The sequence below is a fragment of the Pongo pygmaeus genome, chromosome 9 (assembly GCF_028885625.2).
Source record: "Pongo pygmaeus isolate AG05252 chromosome 9, NHGRI_mPonPyg2-v2.0_pri, whole genome shotgun sequence".
NCBI lineage: Eukaryota > Metazoa > Chordata > Mammalia > Primates > Hominidae > Pongo > Pongo pygmaeus.
The window spans coordinates 34908959-34936953 of NC_072382.2; the positions used below are offsets into that span (position 1 = coordinate 34908959).

At 45.6% G+C, this 27995-nt stretch overlaps 1 protein-coding gene across 8 annotated transcripts in view; it reads left to right on the forward strand.

Moving 5' to 3' along the window:
* Positions 1-27995, forward strand: part of WT1 (WT1 transcription factor) — a 48824-nt gene that overhangs the window by 3048 nt on the left and 17781 nt on the right. For 2 of the 8 annotated variants that reach the window (XM_054441619.2, XM_054441618.2), the window contains exons 2-5: positions 4048-4170; positions 4609-4711; positions 15044-15121; positions 16159-16209. In XM_054441619.2, coding sequence (XP_054297594.1) covers positions 4048-4170; positions 4609-4711; positions 15044-15121; positions 16159-16209 — 355 coding nt within the window. Of the gene's footprint in view, positions 1-1273; positions 2193-4047; positions 4171-4608; positions 4712-4735; positions 6192-15043; positions 15122-16158; positions 16210-27995 lie in introns of those variants that run through there. The other 6 variants (XM_054441623.2, XM_054441622.2, XM_054441624.2 and 3 more) reach the window with 6 other exon arrangements.

Here is a 27995-nt window from a genome sequence, read left to right on the forward strand (position 1 = left end):
AAAATATCTGGATTCCTCTGTAATATACAGGCGTGGCTGCCATGGAGAAAAAGTTAAAAGGGGACCAGGACTAGCAGGTGAATGTATCCTCCTTCTCCACCCTGGAGAAAAAGCCCAATGGAGAGAGGGCCCTAGGTTCAAGTCATATAGCGTGGAAGCACTATCTCCAGGTTTAAGTTTTGTCTTGCAATGAAAACAGATGGGTCCAGCTTACCCAGCCCTTCAGGCTCACTGGGCAGCTTGGATGTGAGAAGCGCTCCGGCTGCTATCCTGGAGTGGGCAACAAGGGTGGCCCTCGAGATTCTGGGTTTAGTCTTTTGATTTCCAGGCTTCCTGCTGCTTCCCCAGGAATGCAGGGCCTGGCCCAAGACTTGGGCTGTGAGAGGCAAGGGCATCAACTCTCTCAAAAATGTGGAAATGGCCATCAGAGTGCCAAGGCCAAACCCCAGAGGAGAGGAATCAAGGTCGTCTCTGGATCCCTAGGGCAGCCTAGCCATGGCGCACAGGCAGGGGCAATTGCTGGTACCCACTCACAACCGCCCAAAACTTCACAAGCATGTTCATATTTTAAATTCTTAAATATTATATCTGGCATCCTAATCTTGTAAACATTAATTTAGCAAACATCAATCGCCTACTTGGTCAGGCACTGGGTTCTGAATATTAATTAAGACAATGGCCTCGAGAGTCTTTGCAAGAAGCTCACCAGCTAATCCTGGAGAAGCCCCTTGTTCTGGATGAGGAAATCCAGGTTCTATGAGATTAGGTGGCAGAGGTGGGATTTGAACCCAGACCATTCTAGGGTGTTTCGACTCCTTTTCCAGGGATCTTGGCCCCACCTTTGAGATGGATTTCTTCTGGCCTGCGGGAGGGGCACCAAACTCTTAGTCCGTGTGTGGGGGTTGACGGGTTTGTGAGGGCAGATGTGGGGTGAGGACTCGAGTAGCCCCAGACTAGATGCAAGGCTTTAAGGAGGAGGAGAAAAAAGCTTGCTTGGGCCGGACGCGGTGGCTCGAGGCGTTTGGATCACCTGAGGTCAGGAGTTTGAGACCAGCCTGGCCAACACGGCGAAACCCTGTCTCTACTAAATATACAAAAAAAAAAAAAAAAAAAAAATTGGCCGGGCTTGGTGACGGGAGCCTATAATCCCAGCTACTCAGGAGGCTGAGGCACGAGAATCGTTTGAACCCGGGAGGCTGAGGTTGAAGTGAGCCGAGATCGCGCCACTGCACTGCAGCCTGGGCGACAGAGCGAAACTCCGTCTCGGAAAAAAAAAAAAAAAAAAAAGAGGTTGCTTGCTAGTCCACTGATCCCGCAGCCCCGCAGGCTCGCAGAACCCTAACGCATGATTAGGCCTGGGATCATCAGGCCACCCTAGGGTCAGGTGCGGAGGCCTGCGAAGCCCGAGGGCCAAAGGCTCCCTCTTCCGGTCACATAGGAGAGGGTATTTTGTTGGGGGACAGGTTTTCCCCAATCACGGTGCAGCTGCAGTCATCGTTTTCAGCCTTCTGAGCACCTTCCTGGCTGAGCCTGCTGTCCATTTCACCCCTCAGCTCTCCCGGCCGGGCCGGGCTAGGCGGTTCCCGGCTTCTCTGCAGCCGCCGGCGGGGGAGGAGGGCACAGAGCGCGTCTCGCCTCTTAGCGCATGGTCAAGGTTGCGCTCCCCTCCCGGGCCGGGACTAACCGTGGGAAAGGCGCTACCTTGGCCACTCGATTCTCTCCCTCCAAGGCCTGTACAAGGAGCCTTTGAACACGCTGCTCCTTCCAGCCGGCACCTTTACCTCCCCTGGCCCCTGCCCCCGCACTCTCCGCGCCAGGCCCAGCGCTGGGCCCAGGGACAGCGCGCTCTAATCAAACCCGCGTCCGATAAGCTTCTAATTAAAAGAGACCTCCCTCCGCTCCGCAGGCGCTTTCACCACTGCCCCTCCCGGGGGGACCTGAAGGAGAGGGTTCGAGGCCGGTCTCTGCCCGCCGAGGTCTGCGTGTCCGGTCTGGGAGGGGGCCTAGGAGGCCTCGCGGGCCACGGGCACCCTTGGGCCCGAGTTCTGGGGTGCGGACGGACGTCTCGAGAGTGGGTGCCGCAACTCGGGACCCACGGCCCTCGCCTGGCACAGACAGTTGCCGAGCAGGGCTCTGAGGATTGTGCAGTGCCCTGGGTCCCTGCCTACTCCTCGGCTCAGGAATGGAGAAGGGTTCGTCTAGAGAAAACTTCTTCGTAGCTTCTATTTCGTCTCTCTCTCTCTCTCTATCTGTCTCTCTTTCTCTCTCTCTCTTTTTAGTGTCCTTTCAGAAATTCGGCCTTCCCTCCGGGCAATAGTGGGTGCCCGGAGCCAAATTTCGTTTGTAAGCTCATCTATAGGCCTCAAAGAAGGCCAGGCCTCAGGTTTCAAAAGGAAGTCTGTGGAAGCCCAAACGTGCTTACCCACGCTGGAGAGCTAACGGGGCCGGGGGTTATCTTTGCCCACTTAGCAGGCGAGAAATGGAGGCCCTCGGGGTCATATGATAAAAGCTAGTGGCTTCTCAAATCCCCAATGTGTGGTGCTGAGCGGTGTGTGAGACTTAAGCCTGGACCTGTACTATTCGGGAGTTAGGATTTGCCCCCTCCTTCCCTCCCTTGCACTCTGCCACACCACCCTCCAGGCTCATGCCTCTGTTGCCCCAGAGAAGCTTTTTTTTTTTTTTTTTTTTCTGGGCAGGGGGTGGTGGTGTGTGTGCATGAGTGTGCGTGTGTGTTTCGAAAATGGAGGTAACGATGCCCTGGGTCCTGCTCATCGGCTGAGTCCTGCTTAAGTCTTTGGAGGCACTTTGATCAAATCGTGCAAGAGTGGGAGAATGGGTGCTGTTTGACCCAACTTACCCCTGAGAATTTTGTGAAGTTTGGAGACCCAGGGCAGTCGCTGGGCCAGGAGGATCTGAGGCTGGTGGGGTGGCCCTGCCAGGATCCCATAGGAGCAGCTCTCCTTAGCCATTGTGTCTGGACTTCAGGCTACAGACTCCGGAACTTGTAGAGGAATGGGACCCCACCCTTGGGTTCCGGGGCCGATGACGGATCTTTAGCCGAAGGATCCTTTTCCCCAGAGGCAGCAACAGCTTTCCAGAAGCTTCTGGGGTATATGTTTAAAGCAATTTAATAACAAAAATTATAAAAGACTATGTTTTCCAACTGAGGCTCCACGCTCTTTTTCTCACTTTGGGGGCAGGGGTAAATGCCAGGATTTCCCTAGGGGAAACTGAGGCAAAGGACCGCAGCACTACCGTGGAGGGAAAGGGAGATACAGTGTCAGGCACACTCTAAAGGAAACTGGTTGTCCAGCCTGGGGAGCGAGGAAGTTGGCTCCTACAGCAGTGGTCAGGGTCGGACCCCTGGGCGCAAGGTGGGTCCCATAGGGGGGAGGAGGAGGAGAGCGCAGGGTCGCTATCTGAAGGCCCGACTGGAAGGGGCCCTTGTTTTCCCCCTCACCAGCTTTCCCTTGGGTGTCATGGTGTCGGGTCGGGTAGCCCCAGACAGATAACATTACTCGGTAATTACTCTTCCCATTTTTAAGACCAGGCCATTTAACTGGCTCCGAGTAATTAATGAAAGTTGGTGCGCGGGCCCCTGATTTACAGCTCGGAGTCAGCGCGGGGTTAGCCCAGCAGATCCATTTCGCTTGCCCGCGCTGCTCCTGCGGGAGAGCTGCAGAGTTTGTTTTTTGGGGGTGAACAACTTTCTCTGTCGGTCAGGCAACGAGTTTTATACTTAATTTGCCAGGAGTTCGCTGCAGAAGCGGCAGAGACCGTAGAAGACTGAGGCATAAATAAATTGGGAAAAAGCGAAGTCGGGGTTTTAGTCAGAAAAGGATGGAGAAGCCTGTCCCCAGGTCACATCCAGGGACTTGGGCCGTCTTCCTGCCGAAAGTCCTGGAGGCTGGTGGGGCTGGATTCTCCTCCGCTGGGGGTCCGAATGCGGGGTTCAGCGCACACCCCACGCCCTTGGCTGGTTCAGACCCACTGCCCCGTCTTGCGAGATCCCCGCTGACACTGTGCTTCTCTCTGCCGCTCCTGCAGGTTACAGCACGGTCACCTTCGACGGAACTCCCAGCTACGGTCACACGCCCTCGCACCATGCGGCGCAATTCCCCAACCACTCCTTCAAGCATGAGGATCCCATGGGCCAGCAGAGCTCGCTGGGTAAGCGAGCCGAACCAAGTGGAGTCCTTCTCCCCTTCTTCCGTGCTATCCTCCTCTCCCCCAGGAATTCCCAACCCACAGCAAGTTAGGCAAAGGAGGACATCTAAAAGGACCTTAGAAATCATTACCCCAATGGCACTGTATTTAAAGGACAAGACTGGGTCTCCCTCCATCCCAGGTACGTTAGGGACATGGCCATCCAACTAAGTCTATGAACGTCCGGAGGGCCTTTTGTGTTCACCGCGCAGCGACTGATAGGGGAATGCAAAGTGAGAAGCTTAGCTTCTTGCATTCTGGACGGCCTCGCTCTGCACGCCGCTCATCCAGGCCCCAGTGCCCCAGGCTCAGGATCTCGCATCTCCCCCAACCCCTGCCCGCAGCCTCGCACCCCGAGCCCTTGGGGCGCACTAGCTCAGCTGTCTTCGGTTCTCTCTGCAGGTGAGCAGCAGTACTCGGTGCCGCCCCCGGTCTATGGCTGCCACACCCCCACCGACAGCTGCACCGGCAGCCAGGCTTTGCTGCTGAGGACGCCCTACAGCAGGTAGGAAGGCGCTGGGCTCTGCGTCTGGGTCCCTGGGACCCCGGAGGGGACGCACGAGCCGGCGGACTTGGGAGCGCCCCAGCCGGGCTGCCCTGACTGCGGTCATGCAGGGTCTTTGAGGCACGAGACGCCTCGACTCCACTCTACTACTTAGAGGAAATTAAAGCTGATCTCCCTGGTCTCTGAGTTGTTCTTATGTTGTATAAAAATGAGGACAATTACTGTTTCCAGCTGAAGAAGGAGCGGCGCTCGAGAAGTTATTATTTTTAGAAGGTCTTTACTGGGAGGAATTTACCTTCATCGGGACTAAATATTAAATACGGAGTCCACTCCCACTCGGTTCTGAGACCTCAAACCCATCCAATGGCCACACCAGCAAGACTACCTCGAAGGCGCGTACCCTCGGCCACAGCCTTGGCCACAGCCTTCTCCCCACCTCAACCCTCCAGGGTTTCGGCCCGTGGCAGCGCTTTGTGGACGTGGTTCCCAGCGCCCCTGCTATGCTCTGGGGTGGGCCCCCGGCCTGGATGCGGGACGGAGGTCGGGTCGCAACAGGGCCCTGCGGGGAGGCTGCTCTGGCCCGCGTGGGACCTTCTTCCTGTGCGCGGGAGGCCCAAGGCCAGCTTCATTCCCTTCCAAGCTTTTCCCCGCTCCGTGCTTCCTCTTCTCGCCTCTCGCTCCACCTTCTCTCCCCCAAATTTCTTCTTCAACTTTGGGTGAACTTGGCCGGCCGCCCGCGTCTGCGATAGGGTTGCCTAGCAACTGCGGCGCACACCAGCCCGCACTGGGCTGGAAGTTGGAGCGGGGGCCGGGGAGCAGCAGCGCGCGGCCTGTGCGGCCCGGGATTGGGCGCACATGACCTCATAGCCCCCTCCTCCCGGGTGCTCGGGGATCCTGACACCGGCTGCCCCCAAACCCATCCCCATCCTCCCGCCCCTCCGCGCGGGGACCCGGGGCTGACGTCAAGGGAAGGAGGTAGTGAGGTCATGAAGGAAGGAAAAGCGCCTGCCCTGGGAGATTGGGTGGGGGAGTGGCCGCGCCTGGGGGACTGTCCAGTCCCGCAGGTGGAGGAGGGGCGGGAGTCCTGGATCCGGAGCGAGGCGCAGCCCCAGGCCCTTGCTGCCCTTACGAGAGTGAGCCCAGGGCTGGCCTGGCTCTCGCATGTAAGGTTCTCCTTCCCGGGAGTTTCTAGAGAGGTGCAGGGACGCGCCCCTTCTATTTCTAACGCCTGAGGCGCGCGGACTGGGGAAACCTTTTTTTTTTTTCTTTTTTTTCCCCAGAACATCCGGTTTATCTATTCGAAACTTGGATTCCTCATCACACTTTTTTTTGGGCAGGTGGAGGCAGGCGGTGGGCAAGAACACCAATGTTCGCACCTCCCCATCCTTCTTTTTCTGCGTCCCTAGCTAGAAATCATTCCTGTTCTGCACCACAGGCGCGGCATGCTGCCCCAAGCCTGCCACCTCAGCGCCTCCCTTGGGTGGGTAAAGTCTTTGGAATGGGGGCAGGATTCGCACCTATTCTCTGAGGTGAATCTCCTTCCCTAGCAAAACTGGCAGCGGGGCCATTGCCATTCTTCTTGAGTAGCTGCTCCCGCCCATTGCCAGGGTGTCATTGCTGTTATTCTAGTAGCCATCAGGCGGGCTGTTGGAATGGTTCCCACGTAATGACCTTGGTCCACCCCTTCCTCCTTAGCTCCCTGTGGGCTCAGTTGGTGTGTCACACTAGGCTGAGAGAAGACCTTGATGCGGGAGTGGGCACTGTCGGTATGAGAGGTGTTCTTGGGGGTTGGGGACTGGAAGACATTGCAGTTCGGTGCATCAGTGACTCGAAGCTACACACACATCTGTTACTCCCCTCTCCGAAGCCGAGACTCACCCTGTGGGACCCTAGGAAGGGGTCCATCAGAGGACCTGGCAGCCTTGAAAGAGGAGTCCAGGAAAAAGCGATCATTACCACTGGTTTAATAGCAATTCTCCAGGGGGCCTATGGTAGATTTTGACTTAGGTGTGATTTTGTGGTTGCTAGGGAAGTAGGAAACAGCACATAAATTTTCACGTTTTCTAATCCAGCTTCTGATTGGCCACTGTATTAAGCACTTCGTCAAATTCACCTTTCAGAAGTATTTGTTTCTATCTTCTTTCTTTATAATTCAGGAACTTTCTTTGGTCCTGTTATTTTTACACGAATCCAATAAAAATACTATTTTTCCCTCTCACAGAAAATTTCCCCAGTAGTAACATCTCAAAAAAGAATTTGTGACCCCTGTAGGAAGAGTTTGTTCTCTTGAAATTTGTGCTGTCTGGATCTTGAAAGCTCCATTCACTCTAAACTAACATTTCCAATCAGTTTTCAAAGATCATGTGCCTCCCTTGCAGTCTAAAGATGAATGGGCAGGTGTAGGAATGTTTTAAACCTGGGTCTGTGCACCAACATTACTACAGTTACGTGGTTTCCCTCTTTCCTACTCCTAAACAAGCTTGAAAGGGTATTTAAATGCTTTTGTGAATGCAGTGTTTGAAGAAGCATAAAAATAGGACTAAACTTTAATTGCTTAACACCCTAACTTTTGGATTTTAGGTATTCAGTGGTGCTTCTACTGGTCCCTGGTTTCATTCATTTTTCTCTCTGAAGTTTGGGACTTTCTGGGGAAAGCTTGCTTGTATTTTGTTTGCCTTGCTGCATTTGACCCCCTGAGGCTGACTGCCCAGCTTTTTCTCCCCCCCCCACCAAACTTTTTCCTCCCGTCTTTTTTTTTTTCTTTGTGAGACAGTCTCCCTCTGTTGCCCAGGCTGGAGTGCAGTGGCACAATCTTGGCTCACTGCAACTCCATCTCCCAGGTTCAAGTGATTCTCGTGCCTCAGCCTCCCAAGTAGCTGGGATTATAGGTGCCGGCCACCATGCCCAGCTAACTTTTGTATTTTTAGTAGAGACAGGGTTTCAACATATTGGCCAGGCTGGTCTCAAACTCCTAATCTCAGGTAATCTGCCCACCTTGGCCTCGAAAAGTGCTGGAATTACAGGTGTGAGCCACTGTGCTGGGTCTCTTCCCAGTCTTTGGATGTACTTTCCCTTGCCAGCCTAAAGAAAGGTAATGGTACAGATCTGACATTAAATAAGAAGAATACAGTGTGGAGTGTGCTTTGAGGACGTTCTCAAAATCCCAGTTCTTTCCTTGTCCCCTGCACAATTCCCTCCTTTCTCTCAGGTGACAGTTCTGAGGAGTTGCAGCTGCATATATATTTGTTGTGGCTATGAACAACAGTGAATAGAAAATGCACTCAATCAGCAACTTATGGGAAGTGACAGGAGGTGGTTTTCTCCATCCTCTTTACCCTCTCCTCTCATATAGAAGGTGGTTGGAGTTTTGTGTAAAGGTCACTAGGGTTTCTGAAACCAGGTGTCTGCACTTACGGAACCCAGTGATCATTGTTGGATGAAAGCATGAGTCCTTATAATGTAATAACTGGAATTTATTGCATGCTGACTATATGTTGCTGTGCATGATGTTAAATGGTTCACTCAGTTTACCCATTTAACCCTTTTGACTATTCTTTGAGGCAGGCACTATAATTTCTAGTTTACTGATGAGGAAATAAGTTCACAGTCTCAAAGTAACTTGCTCAAGGTCACACAGCAAGTGAGAATCAGAATCAGGATTTGATCCTTAGTCTCTCTGACTTCACAGCCCAGATGTGCTCTGAATCACTGAGTGACACCAGACCACGCAGGATTCCCTATCTGATTACTCCCCTTGTATAGTCAATGTATCACTGGTTTTTTGTTTTTTGTTTTTTGTTTTTTTTGAGATGGTGTCTCGCTCTGTTGCAAGGCTGGAGTGCAATGGTGCAATCTCGGCTCACTGCAACCTCTGCCTGCCGGGTTCAAGAGATTCTCCTGCCTCAGCCTCCCAAGCAGCTGGGACTACAGGCATGTGCCACCACGCCTGGCTAATTTTTTGTATTTTTAGTAGAGAGGGGGTTTCACCGTGTTAGCCAGGATGGTCTCGAACTCCTGACCTTGTGATCCACCCGCCTTGGCCTCCCAAAGTGCTGGAATTACAGGCGTGAGCCACCACGCCGGGCCAATGTATCACTTTTGCTCATAAATCATAAGAGCACATGCTTATGTAGACTTAACGTGCACCAGGTACCACTGTAAGCACTTTACAAGTATTGACTTATTTAATCTACCTAGTGACTCTCTGAAGGACACAACAGGTTATCACTCCCATTTTACAGAGGAGGAAACTCAGGCCCTGAGAAGTAAATTTCCCTAGTGTGACACAGTTAAGGGACGGAAGTGATGTTCAAATTCAGGCAATACAGCTCCAGAATCCATCCTCCTACCCTCTGCACTTGCTTTCTCTCTAGATGGATAAGTGCCATTCTCTTTGTGAAGGTGGCATCTGTCCTCAGTCTCACTCAAGGATGGTCTCCTATTTCCCACAGTTGTGAAAGAAGTCGGTTGTCCATTAGTTTTACCTGTAGCTTTCAGTAGAAAGTTCTTAGTGGTTTGGGACAGCGTTTTCCCTGAAGGCCATTATCAGAAGCAGACTTGAGCATTCTCCTGAAGTTCTAACACACAGAGCAGCTGTCTTTCGAACTCCAGACTCCTCCAGTTTTGTCTTTACCACTGGGTGTGAACTGTTGGGGTGAAGTTCAGCCCAGGCACCTAAAGAATTGCAGGGCAGAGACCTTTCTCCCTGTCCATCCAGACCCAGAAAGAATGACTGCTTCCAGGACCACCCTGGTTTGGGCTTGCCCAGAGGGAAGGTCCCAGGGAAAAGTTCTTCTGTCAGTGTAGGGAGTAGTGGGGTCCAACCTTACTAGGCACAATTTCCTCCCTAATTTCTACCTAGAAAAGGCAGCTAGCTGGGCCTTTTCTGCTGTTTTTCCTTCCCAGAGTCCCTTTGCCTCATCTGTTTGCTGACTTGCTTGGAGACCCCAGTCCTTGACGATACCGACTTCACATATGATCCTCATGGCTATTTTGAAAAGTTCTGCGCACTGTGTTTCAAAAATATTCCCATGCACACTGATTGTTTCTTTTAGGCATTCTAGCCCTTTCCCTTTCCTTATGCTCTTTTATTAGGTTTGCATATTCTTCTTTAGCAACTGTGCTACAAATTTAAATGAGGATATTTCCTTTTGCTGTACTTTTGCCTGTTACCAGGTAAAACCACTCAGACTCTGGAAGCAATCACTTAATGTTAGTCTGTTTTGAACTGAATGTTGATGATTCACAAATGGTGACATTGACAGTAGAGCCTGTTACAAGTAGATTATTTTTCATATGAGAGAAACTTCCTCAGCAGCCATAGAGTTTCTGGGAAATCTTGGGTTCCACAACTCAGTGGGAAGTGCCGATCCACCACTTGGGTTGGCCTTCAACATAGACATAAATCGGATGACAGCCCATGCCCAAGAAAATAAAATTGTAATTAATAATGCCTCTTTTCACTTGTGTACCTATGTACATGGTACACTGTCTTTTCCTTTAGTACAAAATCAGTATTTGTTTCCTGCAATGATAGGCAGAAGGTGGAAGGTCTGAAATGGCTTCTAGGGTGATGGGCAATGTTATCAAAGCCACAGGCTTGAATTAAACTCGTCTCCAGGGAGGAGGAAAAATCTAGTTCCAAATATTCTTGTAACTTTTGTGCTGACCAAGTGTTTATTAATAGAAATGGAATCCCCAGTGGGTTTTTCTTTGGTTAGCTGGTGAGCTTGAGAGAAATTACAATACCAAGAGAGTGACTGTGAAATAATTATTCATCATGGCCTGCTGGGCAGAAATTTCTAGGCAGGCAGGTTGCAAGGCACCTCAGAGGGAGGAGCACAGGAAAAGGGTGTGTGGAAGTCTGGCTGCACCCTCTGTTAAGTTATTAGGTAGAGGTACACCCACAGAGGCCTTTCTGTTGGTGTGGGGCACAGCTATTACCAAAAAAGCTGGAAACATGAATTCTAATCACAGATGCCGTTATGTCTACTTTGAGCCTTTTTATTTTTTATCCTCTGGGGGCAGCTCTTTACTTCTTCCAAGATATTACCTGGCCAGCCAGCAACTACGTGGCAGAGGTGACCCTAATCTCAGCCAGGTTAGATGGTTCTATTCCCTTGATGACACAAATTATTCTGCTGAATAGAATAAACAGACTTAAAGATGAAAATGTGCTTGAATCACACATGCATTTGAAGAGTGGAGGAGTTCTCGTCTAGATAACAGCTGAGGCTTTTTTTCTTCCTTTCTTTTTGTGCAGAGGTCGAGAACTTAATAATACTGCAGTTCAGGCCAAAACAAACTCTATATGATCTACTACTGATTTCCTTTTAAGCTCCCCCTTTTTGCTAGGACCGACTTCCTTTTATTTTACTCCAACTTGCATTAATCCCAGTTATAGAAGTTTCTTTCCTCTTTCCCTTGCCTCCAACTTCAAACATTCTTACATAGGAAACAAGTGGCTTTAAAAAAAATCTGCTTAAAAAATATAAAGGACACCATGACTTTTGGAATACATTTTGGCAGCCTGCAATTTGAAAGTTCACTTCCGAACAGGCAGAGTTAGACGGTTGGAGCTGAAATGCCTACGTGACCACAGTGGTCGCTGTAAGCCAAACCACCTGCTTATCTGATCTCCTCTGGGAATGAGGTGGTGGCACCTACAGTGGTTATTGAGTAATTAGATGCTTCATTTGCCAGAGGCTCTATATTCCTTGAATGAAGCTGCCTGTTTCCATGGGCTTCCATGATGAGAGCTGGGTGTTGAGCGATTGCCCAAAGAGATCAGAGCCTGAGCATGCTTGGGCCCAGTATTTTTAGCTCCAGTTCACATTTTTGTCCCCTCCCCAGCAGCCGTTATTGTCATTGCTGTCATTGACTTCCATTTGAAAGGCTGTGCCAGCCAGGCCCACTGACTGAGCAGCTGAGGAGCCCCAGCCAGCAAAAGGCAGGATGTGGTTAAAACTGTGCTCTGATCCTATCTCTGGCCTCAGGAAACCTATTAGTAGCTTGGGGATTTTCTGAAAGTCCTTCTCTCCCATACATCCTCCCCACCTTCTCCCCTCTTCTGAGAGTTTGTAGGCTAAGCTATCAGGACAACTAGAATGGCAAAGGGGGCTTCTATTGGGATCTTGGCACACTGTCCTTAGTGAGCTGAAGAAGACGCACGGGGCATCTTGCAGCATCGTCATTTTCTAGAGACTGACTAGGTCATGATGCTCCCTTGAGATATTCTCTTTCACCTCCAGACTCTTGTCTGTATTATTATTATTATTATTATTATTATTATTATTATATAAATGGTAATGAGAGGATGAGGCTCAGAATGCCTTCATAGGGGCAGGGCAGAGTGAGGGTGGGGGCATCAGGCATGCCAGCACTGGGCATCTCTGTGTGCCTTAACCCTCATCTAATAAATGGGGACTCAGAATTACATCTGCCTCGCAAAGCTGTGAGCGGTATTGAGAATGTGTGAAAGTGCTGTGCAAAATTTGGTAGGTTAGAACAAATTAAAGTAATTAAAGTATATTATCTGTATCATCTTCAAAGGGCCATTGAGGGCATTACCTTTTATGGGCCTCACAACATTCCTGTACAGTTAGACTGATGGAGATTAATATTCCCATTGAACAGATGAGAAAACTGAGGGGCAGGGAGCTGAACTGATTTGCTCAATGTCCCAAAACTTATAGAACATCACTGTCCAATAGAAACATAACACAAGCCATACATGTAATTTGAAATTTGCTAGCAACCATATTCAAAAAATAAGAAGCTGTGAAATTAATTTTTCAAATAGCATATTTGACTCAATAAAGCAAAACATCTTACCATTTTAATGTGTGGCATGAGTCACATGTGGCCAGTGTATACCATATTAGACAGTACAGTACACACTAGAAAAAGTCATATATGTAAGACATAGACCCTGTATTTGAGAAGGTTTGCCTTCTGAGGGCCAAGAAAATGCCATTAAAAATATTGGCCGGGCACGGTGGCTCATGCCTGTAATCTCAGCACTTTGGGAGGCTGAGGCGGGTGGATCATCTGAGGTTAGGAGTTTGAGACCAGCCTGACCATGGTGAGACCCTGTCTCTACTAAAAATACAAAAATTAGCCAGGCATGGTGGCAGATGCCTGTAATCCCAGCTACTTGGGAGGCTGAGGCAGGAGAACCGCTTGCCCAAGGGAGACTGAGGTTGCAGTGAACTGAAATAGCGCCACTGCACTCTAGCCTGGGCGACAGAGTGAGACTCCATCTAACGAAAAAAAAATGTTTATTTTCTCTTTGGGGTACTTCCTTATAGAGACCTTAGGAATCAACCAGACTATTCTTTAAGTCTGTGAGAAAATTTCCAACTCATAAAGTTAGATATTTGGGATTCATTCACCCTTCTGCATCAGCGTCTGTCACTCATCTTTCTTTCCCAGCTCTCTTGAAAATTATGATTCTCTGAGTTGTGAAAGGATGAAATAATTTCAGAAAGATCCCATATCCCCAAAGGGCCTAGGAAAATTGTCAACTGGGGCTGAGTGATTTTAGTTGGTGAACAATTTTTTAAAAATTAGTGACAAAAATATAGAGCTGCCTGGGGAATACAATGCCCGTTGGCTGAGATTAATGGTAAGATTAATAAATGGATTGCTTGATGAAAAGGCGCAGGAGAACAAAAACCAGTAGAGAGATTGTGGAGGAGGCCACTTATTAATGAACTGTCAGCCCAAAGAAAGTTCAAGAAATGCTCCTGTGGTAAATGCAGCAGGCTGGCACTTCTAATAAAAGTTGGGGTCCTTCAGGAATTAATTACTCCAGCCTTACAGCAAGAATTTGTGGAATTGCAAAATGTTGTGGCACAGACCAGTACGGGCTGCTGCTACAAATGGGGAAGCTGCAGGAGAAACTCATCATTTTTTTTCATTGATATGTAGGATATTGTAGTAGCATAATAGCCAGTCAGACACGGGGATGAGTGACGGCGTCCAGATACACACTGACTAATGAAACGGCACATACTTTGAGTTTGAAGTCACTTCACTTTTCATATGCAAAATTCCCTCCTGGAATCTGATTTCCTCCTTATCCTGTGTACCCACCACTAAGGAGTTCCAAATAATTTTCAGAGTTCTTATATGAGAGTCAGATGGACTCTGCCATGATTTATCAAGCTATACAGAAAGAGAGCACAGAATTCATTTATTCTGAGTTGCTGTAATTTCCCTCTCCCCTCCTCAAGTTCCCAGTTATGCTTGGCCTGAAAAAAGCCTTTCTGAATTAAAATTTGGTGTTGCCTCTGCCCAGTGCAGCAGCTTAAAAGAATGCCATAACCAGACAGAGATGGTCCGAGATCCGCAATCTGATACCACACGTCAGGTATTAAATGCCTCTTATATTTTTTTCATTTCTGCCATGAAGGTAGAATGAAATTTTTCTTCTGTAAAGTGTTTAGACCAAGAGGTCCCAGACAAACTCTTGGTCTCTTGGGTTTCAAATTGCATAATTAACCATTTCAGTTCAGGCATAAATTTGTTCCTGATGGGGCTTGGTAATTTAGGATATTTCTGGCAATTGATTCATGTACTAATTTTCTAGGAATGAGATAAATACAGAGGGGACAGAACAGCTTTTGGTTGGTTTACATAGCGGTGTAAGACTTCTTTGGAGTCTTAATGTAAATGATAAGCCATTTCCCTCATAGAATCTTACAGAACTGGGATCTTTTTTTTTTTTTTTTTTTTTTTTACATTTGACTTGTACCAGGATTATAAAACATATAGAAAATGATTCCTTCAACTGTGCATAGAGTTTATCATCATCTTTCTTCTGCTTGTCACATCCTTGCTTTTTAGACCATTTATCACCCATCACTCTTTGACTTTTCAGACCCTCATAATCCACATGATACTTATCCTTTTGATTAAAACAACTTAATGGCCTTTTCAAGAATAATTAATCTGCTGTCTTTACTTTCAGCTCCAGGCTTTTAACTTTAATGTTGAGTTATCCAGCCTGTGTGCCTTTCAAAGTTTCACTCCCCTTAGCCTTTTCCCCTCAAAGGTTTAATACTTCTTTAGAAACTTCAATGGTTGCTATACAAAGGTTTTAAAAAATGCTTCCGAGTTACTCTCACATCCCTTCTGCTGTGTATGAAGTGTATAACTGTGCAGAGATCAGTGGGATGAAATGAAAATAATTTCAGATTTGCATATTCTGTCATTCTGGAAAACGTGGAGGCTTGCACTTCCAAGGAAAGTTAAAACTCCATTGCTTTTGAAGAAACAATTGTGTATTATGTAGTTATGTGTTTCTAACTCTGGATGTTTTTCTAACAGTGACAATTTATACCAAATGACCTCCCAGCTTGAATGCATGACCTGGAATCAGATGAACTTAGGAGCCACCTTAAAGGGGTAAGGTTTTCTCTATTCCATTGCCTTTCCACAGTAACTTATACCTGTTTGAACCATCTTAAAGGTGCTTAGAACTTATGAAGAGAGTACAGTTTTAGAAGAAAGGGCAAAGCTCTCTGTGACATTAGAATGCTTTCCTCCTTCCCCTAGTTGGTGAGTTGTGTTCAGCATTAAATTTTCAAAAACATAAATATGGGGTGTTTCTGTCTGGAACAAGGAATATTGAGGACACTTATTATGGTCTTGTTGAATGTTTTATAATTCTTCAAAGGCCATTCAACCTCATTTAATAATTGTGTTTTACTATGATATCACAGTTGTTAACCATTCCACTATCTTATCAAGAAGTGCTTTGGGTGTGCAAAGTCCAGGATCCAAATTCATATTTGTGTGATGCTGATCTGGGCAATCCACAGTCAGATATGCCCATACCTGATTGCACCAACAGGGTTTTTCTTTCCATACTTGATAATACAACCATAATAGGGAGAATACAGCCAGGAAACATCAGAAGGAGCTACTCTTTGCACCTAAGAATGAAAAAAAAAAAAAAAAAAGAAGGCAGGTGGGACTTGCTTTCACCATTGAAAGAACTCACTTTTCATTTTCTAACAAGTGTGAAGAGATGGGCAGTAGCATAGAACACTCGTGAAGTGCCTGCAGCGTCAGGTGCCCTTCCAGGTTACCTCATCTTATCTTCCCAACACTCTCATGAGAGCTAAGTACTGCTTGGTTTATAGATGAGTAAACCAAGCTCAGAGGGTTAAGTTACTTCCCAGGTTCACATCCTACTAAGTGCTAGAGCTGGGATTCCAAGTCCAGATCTGATTCTAAAGCCCAAGCTCTATGCAGCCTCCAGTGGTGCCTTCCACCCCACCATTGGCCCCAGTGGGACTGGGGACTTAGTTCAGCACTCTTGATTGCTAGCTTGATGTCTCTGTGTATTGAGGGGCTTTTCATTGGATTCTGGGATCTGGGGGGCTTGCCAGATCCATGCATGCTCCATTCCCCACTCCCCACCTCTTCTTCTCTTCTAGAGTTGCTGCTGGGAGCTCCAGCTCAGTGAAATGGACAGAAGGGCAGAGCAAGTGAGTGGACAATGCGGAGATGGCAAAGCAAATGGTGTAGGCCTTGTTGACTGGCACCTGGGGCAATGCAGGAGTTAGGACTGACGTGGGTAATCAGGGTAGCATTTGGTGGATGGGAAGAATCTCTCTCCCCGGCCCCCACCTCTTCTTATTCATCATACACATGCTGGGGACAAAATGGAGGGAGTAGCATTTCTCATCAACATGCCCCTGGAAAACAATGTAAAAAATTATGCAGCATCCTGTTCATTTCTTTGTGAATATTTCACAAAATACTAAATAAGAAATTTGTGGCATTACAACCATCATGCCACAGGTTCCTGTTAGATCAGTCAAGCCTTTCAGTCTTAACTTAGTTGCTTGTTCTTTATTTACCTTTAAATCTCTCAGGGAGAACTTACCGTAAGTCCGAGGCCAGGCTTTGAAAAGACTTGTTTTTTGTTGTTTTTCAAAGTTTGTTTTTATTCCCAAACATTCACACCGTCCCCAGCTCTATACCCTGCACCTTGGGGCATTTCTGTAGCTGTTTCTTTTTCTTCTCCCTGCTTTAACTCCACAACCAGCCGCCCTCTTTTCTTCTTTATTGTGTTGGCCCAGTCCTGTTATTTGGTTCATCCTTCAGTAATCAACAGAGTTGTATTTCATCTTCCAAGACTTACTGTTAGGTTCTTCACCTCACCGCCGCCCCCAAAATTTTCAGCAGTTTTATCCAGATCTCCTCTTCCTCTCTCTGGACCTCAAAGAAAAGGCTTTCTGTTGTTTTAAATTCTTTCTCTCCCGTCTTCCATCTGGGGGGCTGCTGACAGTTTTAGCATTCTGTCTTTCTACCTGTTCTGTTTTCTTTTTGAGATGGAGTTTAGCTCTTGTCGCCCAGGCTGGAGTGCAATGGTGCCATCTCACTCACCGCAACCTCCGCCTCCCGGGTTCAAGCGATTCTCCTGCCTCAGCCTCCCCAGTAGCTGGGATTACAGGCATGTGCCACCACGCCCAGCTAATTTTGTATTTTTAGTAGAGATGGGGTTTCTCCATGTTGGTCAGTCTGGTGTCAAACTCCCGACCTCAGGTGATCTGCCCACCTTGTTCTCCCGAAGTGCTGGGATTACAGGCGTTAGCCACCGCGCCTGGCCTTTCTACCTGTTCTTAACTCGTCTTAAGTTCCTTGGCTTCTTGGTCCCACCCTTTCTTTCTGGCTCCCTTCCTTTTCTCCTTTCTCCTCTCCTCAGAACTTGATAACCTTCCCCAAGCTAAATAGCAAGGATAGACAGAACATGATTGTGAAGTGAGCAGTGAGCAGTACGTTTCAGTTTCAAAAACTTCTTCATGCTGTAATACAGGGGCTTGTTTGTTCAGTTACAAAAATTACAGATAAGGAATTTTGGCATGTATTTGCAGCTGGATCTTTCCATGGTTGAGATAATTTCGATACTTTTTAAGGTCTTTAGACACGTACTGTTAGTCACTTGCTGAGGAGGCAGAAGCTGTATTATAAGGATGAAGCACAAAATGTGAACAATTTGTTCTGTTCAATCCTGCATAAGAAAAAAATGAGAAGAGTTTTCATTGGTCTGTTACTTACATCTTGGAAAGGATTTCTGAAATAAAAATGTATTTCTTTTTTTTTTTGAGATGGAGTCCCACTCTGTCACCCAGGCTGGAGTGCAGTGGCACGATCTCGGCTCACTGGAACCTCTGCCTCCTGGGCTCAAGTGAGTCTCCTGCCTCAGCCTCCTGAGTAGCTGGGATTGCAGGCATCTGCCACCATACCCGGCTAATTTTTGTTATTTTTGGTAGAGACAGGTTTTCGCCATGTTGGCCAGGCTGGTCTCGAACACCTGACCTCAGGCGATCTGCCCCACTTGGCCTCCCAAAGTGCTGAGATTGCAGGTAATAGCTGCTGTGCCCTGCCTAAAAATGTATTTCTTGGCCTGGCATGGTGGCTCACGCTTATAATCCCAGCACTTTGGGAGGCTGAGGTGGGTGGATCACTTGAGCTCAGGAGTTTGAGATCAGCCTGGACAATATGGTGAAACTCCTTCTCTACAAAAAATACAAAAAAATTAGCCAGACATGGTGGCATATGCCTGTAACCCCAGCTACTTGCAATGCTGAGGTGGGCAGATTGCTTGAGCTTGGGAGGCAGAGGTTGCAGTGAGCCAAGATCAGGCCACTGCATTCCAGCCTGCGCGACAGAGTGAGACTCTTCCACAAAACAAAACAAAACAAAACAAACAAACACAATATATATGTATATTTCTCGAATATTAACTTTATTCAGGGAGCTGTTATGAAAAGGGCTAGATGGCCCAACAGATAGTTCCACAAAAGAACAACTGTTTTGCAGAGCAAAAATTACAATTAGCTAATTGCCTACCATCTTCTCTCACACTGTGAATTTATCCTTGTAGAACATACTGTAAATCCACGAATTTCTGCTTCCATTTTGTGAATTGGACATTTATCTAAGGATGTATATAAACAGTATTGGGTGCTGTATGAGGGGCTGTATATGTTTCCTCTTCTGATCTGATCTTACAACACCCCCAGGACACTATGGCCACATCCATTTTTTTAGCTGAGGAGGTGGAGAGATTAAGCTACCTAACCAAGGTCACATAGTGAGTGAGTGAGTGGCAGAGCCATGTTGGAATCAGTTCTGTCTGACTCCAGGACCTGGGCCCCAGATTAGAGCTTCTTAAATGGGTGGAAACCTTTTAGACTGTGACCACAGTTAGAAATACCCTTTACAGTGAGATCCCATATACACACATGTGCACACACACACACACAACATAGATTTCACTGAGCAATAGTCTTATGACATGCTCTGCATGCTGACATTTTCTCTGTATCCTATTTCACTTTTTAAAATGCTGATTGTGATGTACTAGATTGATTTTACAACCCACTGATGTGTCATGACCCACAGTTTGCCTCACTTTTAGCATTCAAACGTGGTGACACCTTGGCTGTCTCCTCCAAACTCATGAACAGCCCAGAACTAGATTTAGTTGAATCTGTAATTCCAGTAGAAAGTTTGGCCTTTCCCCAGGGGAGACCAATCTGGGTTGGGGTCATTGTTCTTTGTGATACTGGATTTACTTTCTTTTGCCATGGTATGAAAAGTATTAATATGGACAATACATTTGAGAAAAGATATTCCATGAAGACAAATTCAGACACATAACTTTTTGCGTTCATTCATAACTAGTGTCTTGACACTGTTTGAAATCAATGGTAAGAAAAATCATGTGACAAGGTAGATCTATTACAGGAAAAACTGGTGATTTGATTCATGTTTTAGAGAAGAAAGATGTAATTTCCATATCACTCATAAAAGAGAGGCATTATCAATTTTTTATTAAAAGATCATGTACCTCAGACTAAACCCCACTAAATGCTGGTTCGGGTCTTCTTTCCTTGAAAATGTTTCTTTTTAAAAAAGTGGCTTCATAAAGAATAGGTTTGTTTCCTTGTATCCCAAGCAAGTCCACGGAGACATCTTTCATTAGATGTCAGGGAGCAGTGTTACAATGGGTGGGGATAGGATTTTATAAAGAACATGGGCAGATGAAATGAAAACTTGCTGTGTTAGAGGTGGGATATACTTGTGTGACTGAACCGCTCCTTTCTCCTCCTTCTCTCTTTACTTATTTTCTAATTTCTGCATACCCACTGGGATCACAGCTACTTTTATGACCTCCAATGGGAGAATATATTTCAATTTAAGTCAATGAGAAGGTACTTTATGGAAAGTACTTTCTTCTCCCTCACCCCCAAACAAATGAAATTAGATTTTTAAAGTGGGTCCCTGGGAGAAAACGTTGCTGGGGAATCTTTCTGAGTATGAGTCCACCATTTTGAAGCCTTCTGTTGATGGTGCCTTGTGTTATCTGCTTTCTATTTCTTTGAAAACATTTTCTGTGTGTTCTCAATGGCTGCTGATTTCCGAACAAGCCTCTCCTACCCTGTTGGCCTCTGTTTTGTCTCTTCTGAAGAAAATATCCTGCAAAATGGAGAAACACATCAACCTTGACTGTGATCCAAGTTATTAAAACAAGGAAGAAATTATTCTCTGGGGACTCGGGTAGGGGGAGTGGGAAATTGAACACAATAGAAATGTGAAAGGAGTGCTCAGCAAAATGAATGTCCCTTTGCTGGTCCAAGAAGTTCACAGGCTGTTGGGAACACACAGTATTCAACCTGTGGATGCTTGAGAGGAAAAACAAAAAAGACTCAACAATGAGTGATGTATGGTGAAAACAAAGCTGTGCGTTTTGGTAGGTCCAAGGCTGTCGAATCTGGAGAAAATCCCCACCAGACATGGTCTCATCCCTGAGAACCTGTGCCAAAAGAGATAGCTGTCTTCTCTGGCTGGGAGCTCCAATACACAGCCCAGCACCTTCCCTCACGGGCTCGTGAACATAAGGTACCCGTCCAAGAGATTTACTTCTTGGAAATAGATAGCTTGCTTTTAAGTGGCTCCTGGAGCCTGAGATGCAAAGTGAAGGTGGGGAGCCTCAGTTCTGTGAATATCAGCATTCCCGAGCCTACTCCTTCATCTCCACCCCCAGCAACAAGTTATTAATTTTCCCCCGTTTAAACAGTTTCCTTTAATGTCGTTTAAAGAGTTTTTTTTTCCTTATTATTGCCTTGCATTGGACTTGGCCTGGGGTCTGTTAACCCTGCCAACCAGAACGAAGAATGGGACTCCAGGGTTTGATAAAGATGGAGACTCGTGACTTAGCTCTGTGTCCCTCTCACTTAGTGTGGACTGATTCGGAAGCTTCTTTCCTTGGCTTCTCACTTTTCTGCTTCTTCTTTCCCCTCTCTGGCTGCTGGTCTTGTCTATCCTTTTATTTTTGGACATGCATTCGATGAATGTATTGAATTTTTTTATTATGTAAGTAATGTGTATAAATTATAGAACAGTTAGAAAATACAACTACACAGAGAAGGAAATTAAAACTCCCCCCAAAAGCCCAGATGAAACTGTGATGATAATGATGTTGCACACAATTTTAGACCCTTTCCTGTCCATGCATGTACATTTGTGTCATTTTCTTTCTTATAAAAATGATTGGCTTCAGGTGAGATTCAGTTCAGCAAATGCATATTTATAGGCCATCGTGAAGTTGTCATGATAGACTTGACTTCTTGAAAATATTCTCAGCCTCTTAAAAAATATTTTTGGGCTCTGAAGACTTTTCTCCATACCATGATTTTAACTATTTTATTTTAAAGCAAGGAATTATTTTCATCTTGTGGAGGTGAGGAAAAATGCTAGGTTTGTTTAGATCTGGGGAAGAAAGGAGCTGAATAGGAAAGATGGGAAAGGAAGGTTGGGATGGAGAAGGGGCCAAGTTGGAAATGAGAAACACAGTGATTGTAGCACAGGGAGGTGAATTGAGGTTAATGAGGATTGATAAAAGCGTGTGTGTGTGTGTGTGTGTGTCTGTGTGTGTCTGTGTGTGTGTATTGGAAAGGGAGAGGTTACATCAGATGAGTGGAAGATACCTTAATGATCCAAAGCAGTATTTGGACTTCTCCTATCCCTGCTCTCTTCTGAGACCCTCTACTCACCATTTATCCTTCTGCCTGTCATCTGCCCAAGAAAAGATCATAACCTCTAGGTAGAAGAACATTGATCTGGAAGCTACACTAATAAAAAGTTATCCAGATAAGTGTTTCTCCGAAATGAGGAGCTACTGAATATTTTAGTAGGAGTTTTTCTATTAAAAGTGAACAAGTTTATTTATTCTAGCTGTATTTCTAACTCTTCATTTTTAAAACAACAGATGTAGTTATGTATGCCTAGATGGCGACTTTATCTAAAATGAAAACAGCTATTTTCTCCTTGATTATAAAAGTCACACAGGCTTATCGTTTTTAAAAAAATTCAGACAGGACCAAAACATTATAAAGAGAAAAAGAAAATTCATCTATCTTCTCACCACCCAGAGATAATGGTTTAAAAAAAGCATTTTGAGGTGTATTTATATCTTCAGAAAAAAAATTCTGGAAACATTTATCAGACTATTAATTGCAGTTACCTCTAAATATATTAGAGGGAAGAGACAAAAGCCTGAAACAGATGGGTTTAAGAGATAAGGAGAGGAGGTAAAGACCATGCTTTCATGGAGTTCTGCTGCAAAAGGGAGCAAAAAAATGGGGTTCTAGCTGGCTGGGGAAAGAAGGTCGGGAGAAGGAGTGGTTTTGTTTTAAATTGTTCTGCTTTTATTTGGTTATTTATCTTTAGATAGAAGTATCTGTATGTTTGTTTGCTGATGAGAATGATCAAGAGGAGGAAAAAATGGGGCGGGCATAGTGGCTCATACCTGTAATCCCAGCACTTTGGGAGGCTGAGGCAGGTGGATCACTTGAGGTCAGGAGTTTGAGACCAGCCTGGCCAACATGGCGAAACCCTGTCTCTACAGAAATGCAAAAATTAGCTGAGCATAGTTGCACACACCTGTAATCCTAGCTGCTCAGGAGGCTGAGGCCAGAGAATTGCTTGAACCCAGGAGGCAGAGGTTGCAGTGAGCTGAGATTTTGCCACTGCACTCCAGTGTGGGCAACAGAGCAAGACTGTGTCTCAAAAAAACAAAAATAAAAAAAGAAAAGGAAAAAAAGAGGAGGAAAAAAATGGTCAATGGGAGGGGACAGAATCACTGGAACAGTGTCCTTGAAGGAGGTGGGACAGAAGGGGCTCCATAGATAAGTTGGTGGGGCTGGCTTTAGCTAGAAGCTGGGATAGTTCATCTGGTAACAATATTAATTTATAAGAGTTCTTTCTGCCAGGCTCGGTGGCTCATGCTTGTAATCCCAGCACTTTGGAAAACTGAGGCAGGAATTCAGGACCAGCCTGGTCAATATAGCAAGATCTCATCTCTATAGAAAACAAAAAAATTTAAAAATTAGCTGGGCATGGTGGCATGCCTATAGTTCCAGCTACTTGGAAGGCTGAGGTGGGAGGATTGCTTGGGCCCAGGAGTTTGAGGCTGCAATGAGCTATGATGATGCCACTGCACTCCAGCCTGGGCAACAGAGACCATCTCTCTAAAAATAATAATAATAAAGAAAAAGTTCTTTGTTTATAAGAGTTATTTTGCTTGTCATATGTAATGAAAATATTTTCTCTGGTTTGTATTTTAATTCTGCTAATGGCTTTTTTCTGTCAGATATTTTTGTTTTATGGTAAAAATAGTAAGTTTTTGTCTTACAGTTTCAAGTTTTTGACTTTTGGATCATGCATAGATTTTTCCCATCCCAAGTGTTTTAAAATATTTAATTATTTCTGGTATTTTTAAAATTTTACTTTTTAAAATAAAGAGATGGAGCATGTCACACTCAAGCAAATAATAAAATAATATTTATGTTAATCTAGCGGCATCTGTGCCAGGTTGCCACCAGCTCTGAATGTGGATAATCCCAGTATCTATTCATTCCCCAAATAAGATCTGATAAGTGCATATGAAAGTGACTTTTGAAATTACTGTGGCTACAGGGAAATTGGATATTCATTGAGTGAAGTGTTAAACCTAAGCATTGTGGCATAACCACTGAGAATTCCTAGGGAATACTCCTGGATCTTTTGGCCCTAATTCCCTTAGGGCTGATTAATTCAAGTCCAGCAATCTGTGGTTCATACGAGTACACAGTGAGTACAATATTTATGCAGAGGTTTATTGTTTTGATGTGTTTTGTTTTATTTGGTAGTTGTCCTCTCCTAAGTCTAGCTTATATTATAACAGCCCCTTCCTCCCTCTTCTTATCAGGCTATTGGTTTACTGGAAATAGCAGGTCAGTTTTCTGGTAGAATATTCCACAATCTGGATTTGGCAGATTGCTTTATCTTACAGTCTTTTAAACTTGGGCCTCTCTCTCCTGTATTTCTTTTTTCTGTTCTTTCTCTTTCTTCCTCTCTCTCTCTCTCATTCTTTCCCTCCCTCTCTGCCTTCCTTCTTTTCTTTTTTTCTTTCTTTTTTTTTTTTTTTTTGAGACATAGTCTCCTTCTGTCACCCAGGCTGGAGTGAAATGGCCCAATCTTGGCTCACCACAACCTCCACCTCCTGGGTTCAAGCAATTCTCCTGCTTCAGCCTCCCAAGTAGCTGGGACTATAGGCGCGTACCACCACACCTGGCTAATTTTTTGTATTTTTTAGGAGAGACGGGGTTTCACCATGTTAGCCAGGATGGTCTTGATCTTCTGACCTCAAGGGATCCGCCTGCCTCAGCCTCCCAAAGTGCTGGGATTACAGGCATGAGCCACTACGCCCAGCCTTTTTTTTTTTTTCTGAGATGTAGTCCCACTCTATCGCCAGGCTGGCGTGATCTCGGCTCACTGCAACCTCCAACTCCCTGGTTCAAGTGATTCTCCTGCCTTAGCCTCCCGAGTAGCTGGGATTACAGGCAAATGCCACCATGCCCAGCTAATTTTTGTATTATTAGTAGAGATGGGTTTTCACCATGTTAGCCAGGCTGGCCTCAAGCTCCTGACCTCAAGTGATCCACCTGTCTCAGCCTCCCAAAGTGCTGGGATTACAGGCATGAGCCACCGCGCCTGGCCTCCCCTGTATTTCCTAGAGGCTTGATTCGATTTGGGTTTCTTTTTTTATTTTCTTTTTTCCTTTTTCTTTCTTTCTTTTTTAGGTAAATGTAATTGATGAGTGGCACTGTGTTCAGCCTCTTCTCTTGTGTTTAAGGAAGCATAGTTTCTTAGCACAGATCCTTAAAGAAGGGGGTGAATGGTTCTCAAGGCTTGCAGCGGGGTTTATTGTCAACACCGAAAAGAATCAGGCATTTCAGCATCTCACGTATGAACCCTGAGTATCAAGGGTGGGGAGAGAAGAGGGGTTGATGGGTAAATTCCATGTTTTAGAGACACAAGAGTTTGAATGTCCCCAGGTGCTTCCCTTCAATCTGATTAACTCTGCAGAGGGGAGAAGACAGAGGTGAAGATGAGGGGATGCCTGCCTGGCCAATAACTAGAGGTGGGAGAGAGAAATGACAGGCCAAAGTTCTCCCTTTTTGAATATTCATACGGATGCTAATTGCCTTCCAAAGGCTCTTTTTCTTTTCTCTCTTTTACTTCTTCTGTTGATAAGGGATTTCAGGGCGGCTCTGGTTTTCCTCATCTGTAAAACCTCAATTCCTTTTTATTAATCTTCATGTGCCTGTGGAATATCAAAGTTAATCATTTCTAAAGAAGCCACTCTTGCAATGTTAACTGTTTTGTTTTTTGTTTTTTGTTTTTTTGTTTTTTTTTTTTCCCAGGCTAAATCTCAATGTACATGTTTTTAGCGGGAAGAGGGCTCACAATTGGTGTTATATGAAGGACATTTTTCTCTTTTTGCAAACTTTCTAAGGAAAGTGTGTATGCATTTTTTGTTTGTTTGTTTTTGTTTTTGTTTTTGAGACAGAGTCTCGCTTTGTCGCCGAGGCTGGAGTGCAGTGATGCGATCTTGGCTCACTGCAAACTCTGCCTCCCAGATTCAAGCAATTCTCTCGACTCAGCCTCCCAAGTAGCTGGGATTACAGGCGCCCACCACCCCACCCGGCTAATTTTTGTATTTTTAGTAGAGATAGGGTTTCACCATGTTGGCCAGGCTGGTCTCGAACTCCTGACCTCATGTGATCCGCCCACCTCGGCCTCCCAAAGTGCTGGGATTACAAGCATGAGCCACCACACCCGGCCGTGTTTATGCATTTTAAAGCTGTCTAGGAAAAGCAAATTTTCTCAGGATACATTTTTATGCATCTTAAAGCTGTTTAGGAAAATGTACAGTCCAGGCCACTGCCAGAAGTGAAGCGCCAAAGTGCATGCTCTGCTGATAACTGCTTCTGCTTATTTTCCCAGTTCAATAGAAATGATTTTTTTTTTTTTGGTGGAGGGTAAACATCGTGCTCTGTTGCACATAAGCAGCCATTTCCATCAGTTAGCCTTGTGCTTTCTTTATACCAAAGGTCCCCAACCCCCGGGCCATGGACCAGTAGTGGTCTGTGGCCAGTTAGGAATTGGGCCTTGCAGCAGGAGGTGAGCGGCAGGCGAGGTAGCAAAGCTTCATCTGTATTTATAGCCACACCATCCCTCGAATTACTGCCTGAGCTCCACCTTCTGTCAGATCAGTGGCGACATTAGATTCTCATGGCAGCGTGAACCCTATTGTGAACTGCGCATGTGAGGGATCTAGGTTGCACTCTCCTTATAAGAATCTAACTAATGCCTGATGATCTGAGGTGGAACAATTTCATCCCAAAACCACCCCCCGCCCCATCCCACCCCTGGTCTGTGGAAAAATGATCTTCCAGAAAACTGGTCCCTGGTGCCAAAAACATTGGGGAACACTGCTTTATGCAAAACTACATGTTGTGCCTCCAAGTAGAAGCTGAAGAAGGCTAAAGAGGGAATGTTTCAAACCTGTCCCTCCCTACTCCCCTAACTCTCCTCTACCCTAGTCCTTTCCCTCTACCCCAGTTCACCTTTAAAACCTTCAGCATGCCTAATTTCATTCATCCTGCTGGAGAAAAGAGCTGGGAGTCGTTCAAGTCTCATGATGATAAAAGTGAACCTGTAGGGTGGGGTTAATACCACCAGGATTATCCAGCTCATTTGGAAGGAAGAACAGCACTGACCTGGACTCAAACTCTAGCTCTGCCACTTGCCATCTGACTGTGGGCAAATAATGCAATGTCGCCTTAAACCTCAGTATTCTTTGCTGTAAAATGGGGATAATACTATATAAGCAACAGTTTAACACTTATTGAGTGCATACCAAGCACTGTGATTTACTTACCTGACCTATTGCATCAGTCTGATGGGGGAAGTGCTGTTATTTTCATTTTACATGAAGCTGAGGCCAGGGAGGAAGTTATGTCATTTGTGTAAGGTGATGGAACTTAATGAATGACTCCTAGGGTTCTAAGGATTGAAAAATATATGTATTTATGTATAAGTATATATTCTCTATATATTTATATATTCAACATATTTTATTATACATTTATGAATATATTATATATAACATATATGTATATTAAAATATATATATTTTTTTTTACAGACAGAGTCTTACTCTTGTCACCCAGGCTAGAGTGCAGTGGTGCCATCATGGCTCACTGCAGCCTTGAACTCCTGGGCACAAGTGATCTTCCCATGTTAGCCTCCCAACTAGCTGGGACTATAGGTGCACACCAACACACTCAGCATTTTTTTGATTTTAATTTTAATTTTTTTGTAGAGACAGCGTCTTACCATGATATTGCCCAGGCTGGTCTGAACTCTTGGGGCTCAAGTGATCCTCCTGCCTCGGCCTCCCAAAAGTGATGGGATTATAGGCGTGAGCCACCCACATGCCCTAAAGACATAAATTTTATTGATCTCAATCACCAGGCTCATGAGACGCATACAATAAGTTGCAGATTGGCGGCCCTTGGGCCAGATGTGTGTTTTATTTGACCTGACAGTGATTCTTTAAAATTTCAATTATTTGCAAGAACTTATAACTCAGGTGCTCTCAAAAAAGTCCAGATTTCCTACTTTTCTTTGAGAATGGAAAAGTATAGCAATGCTGGGTTCACATTGTTTACAGTTATTGGCTGGGAGAGCTGAGTCGTGGCTGCCTCTGTTGGTCAGAGGGTCATGTGGCCAGGGTAGCCGTCCCTGTGAGTTCAATGTCGTCTCATTCTTTAGGGTCGCCTTCATTTTACTTGTCTTACTTGGTCCCTATAGGAATATTTGAGCTCATGGCTCTGTTTTAAATTAAAAAGAGTCAAACCCATATTCTGAC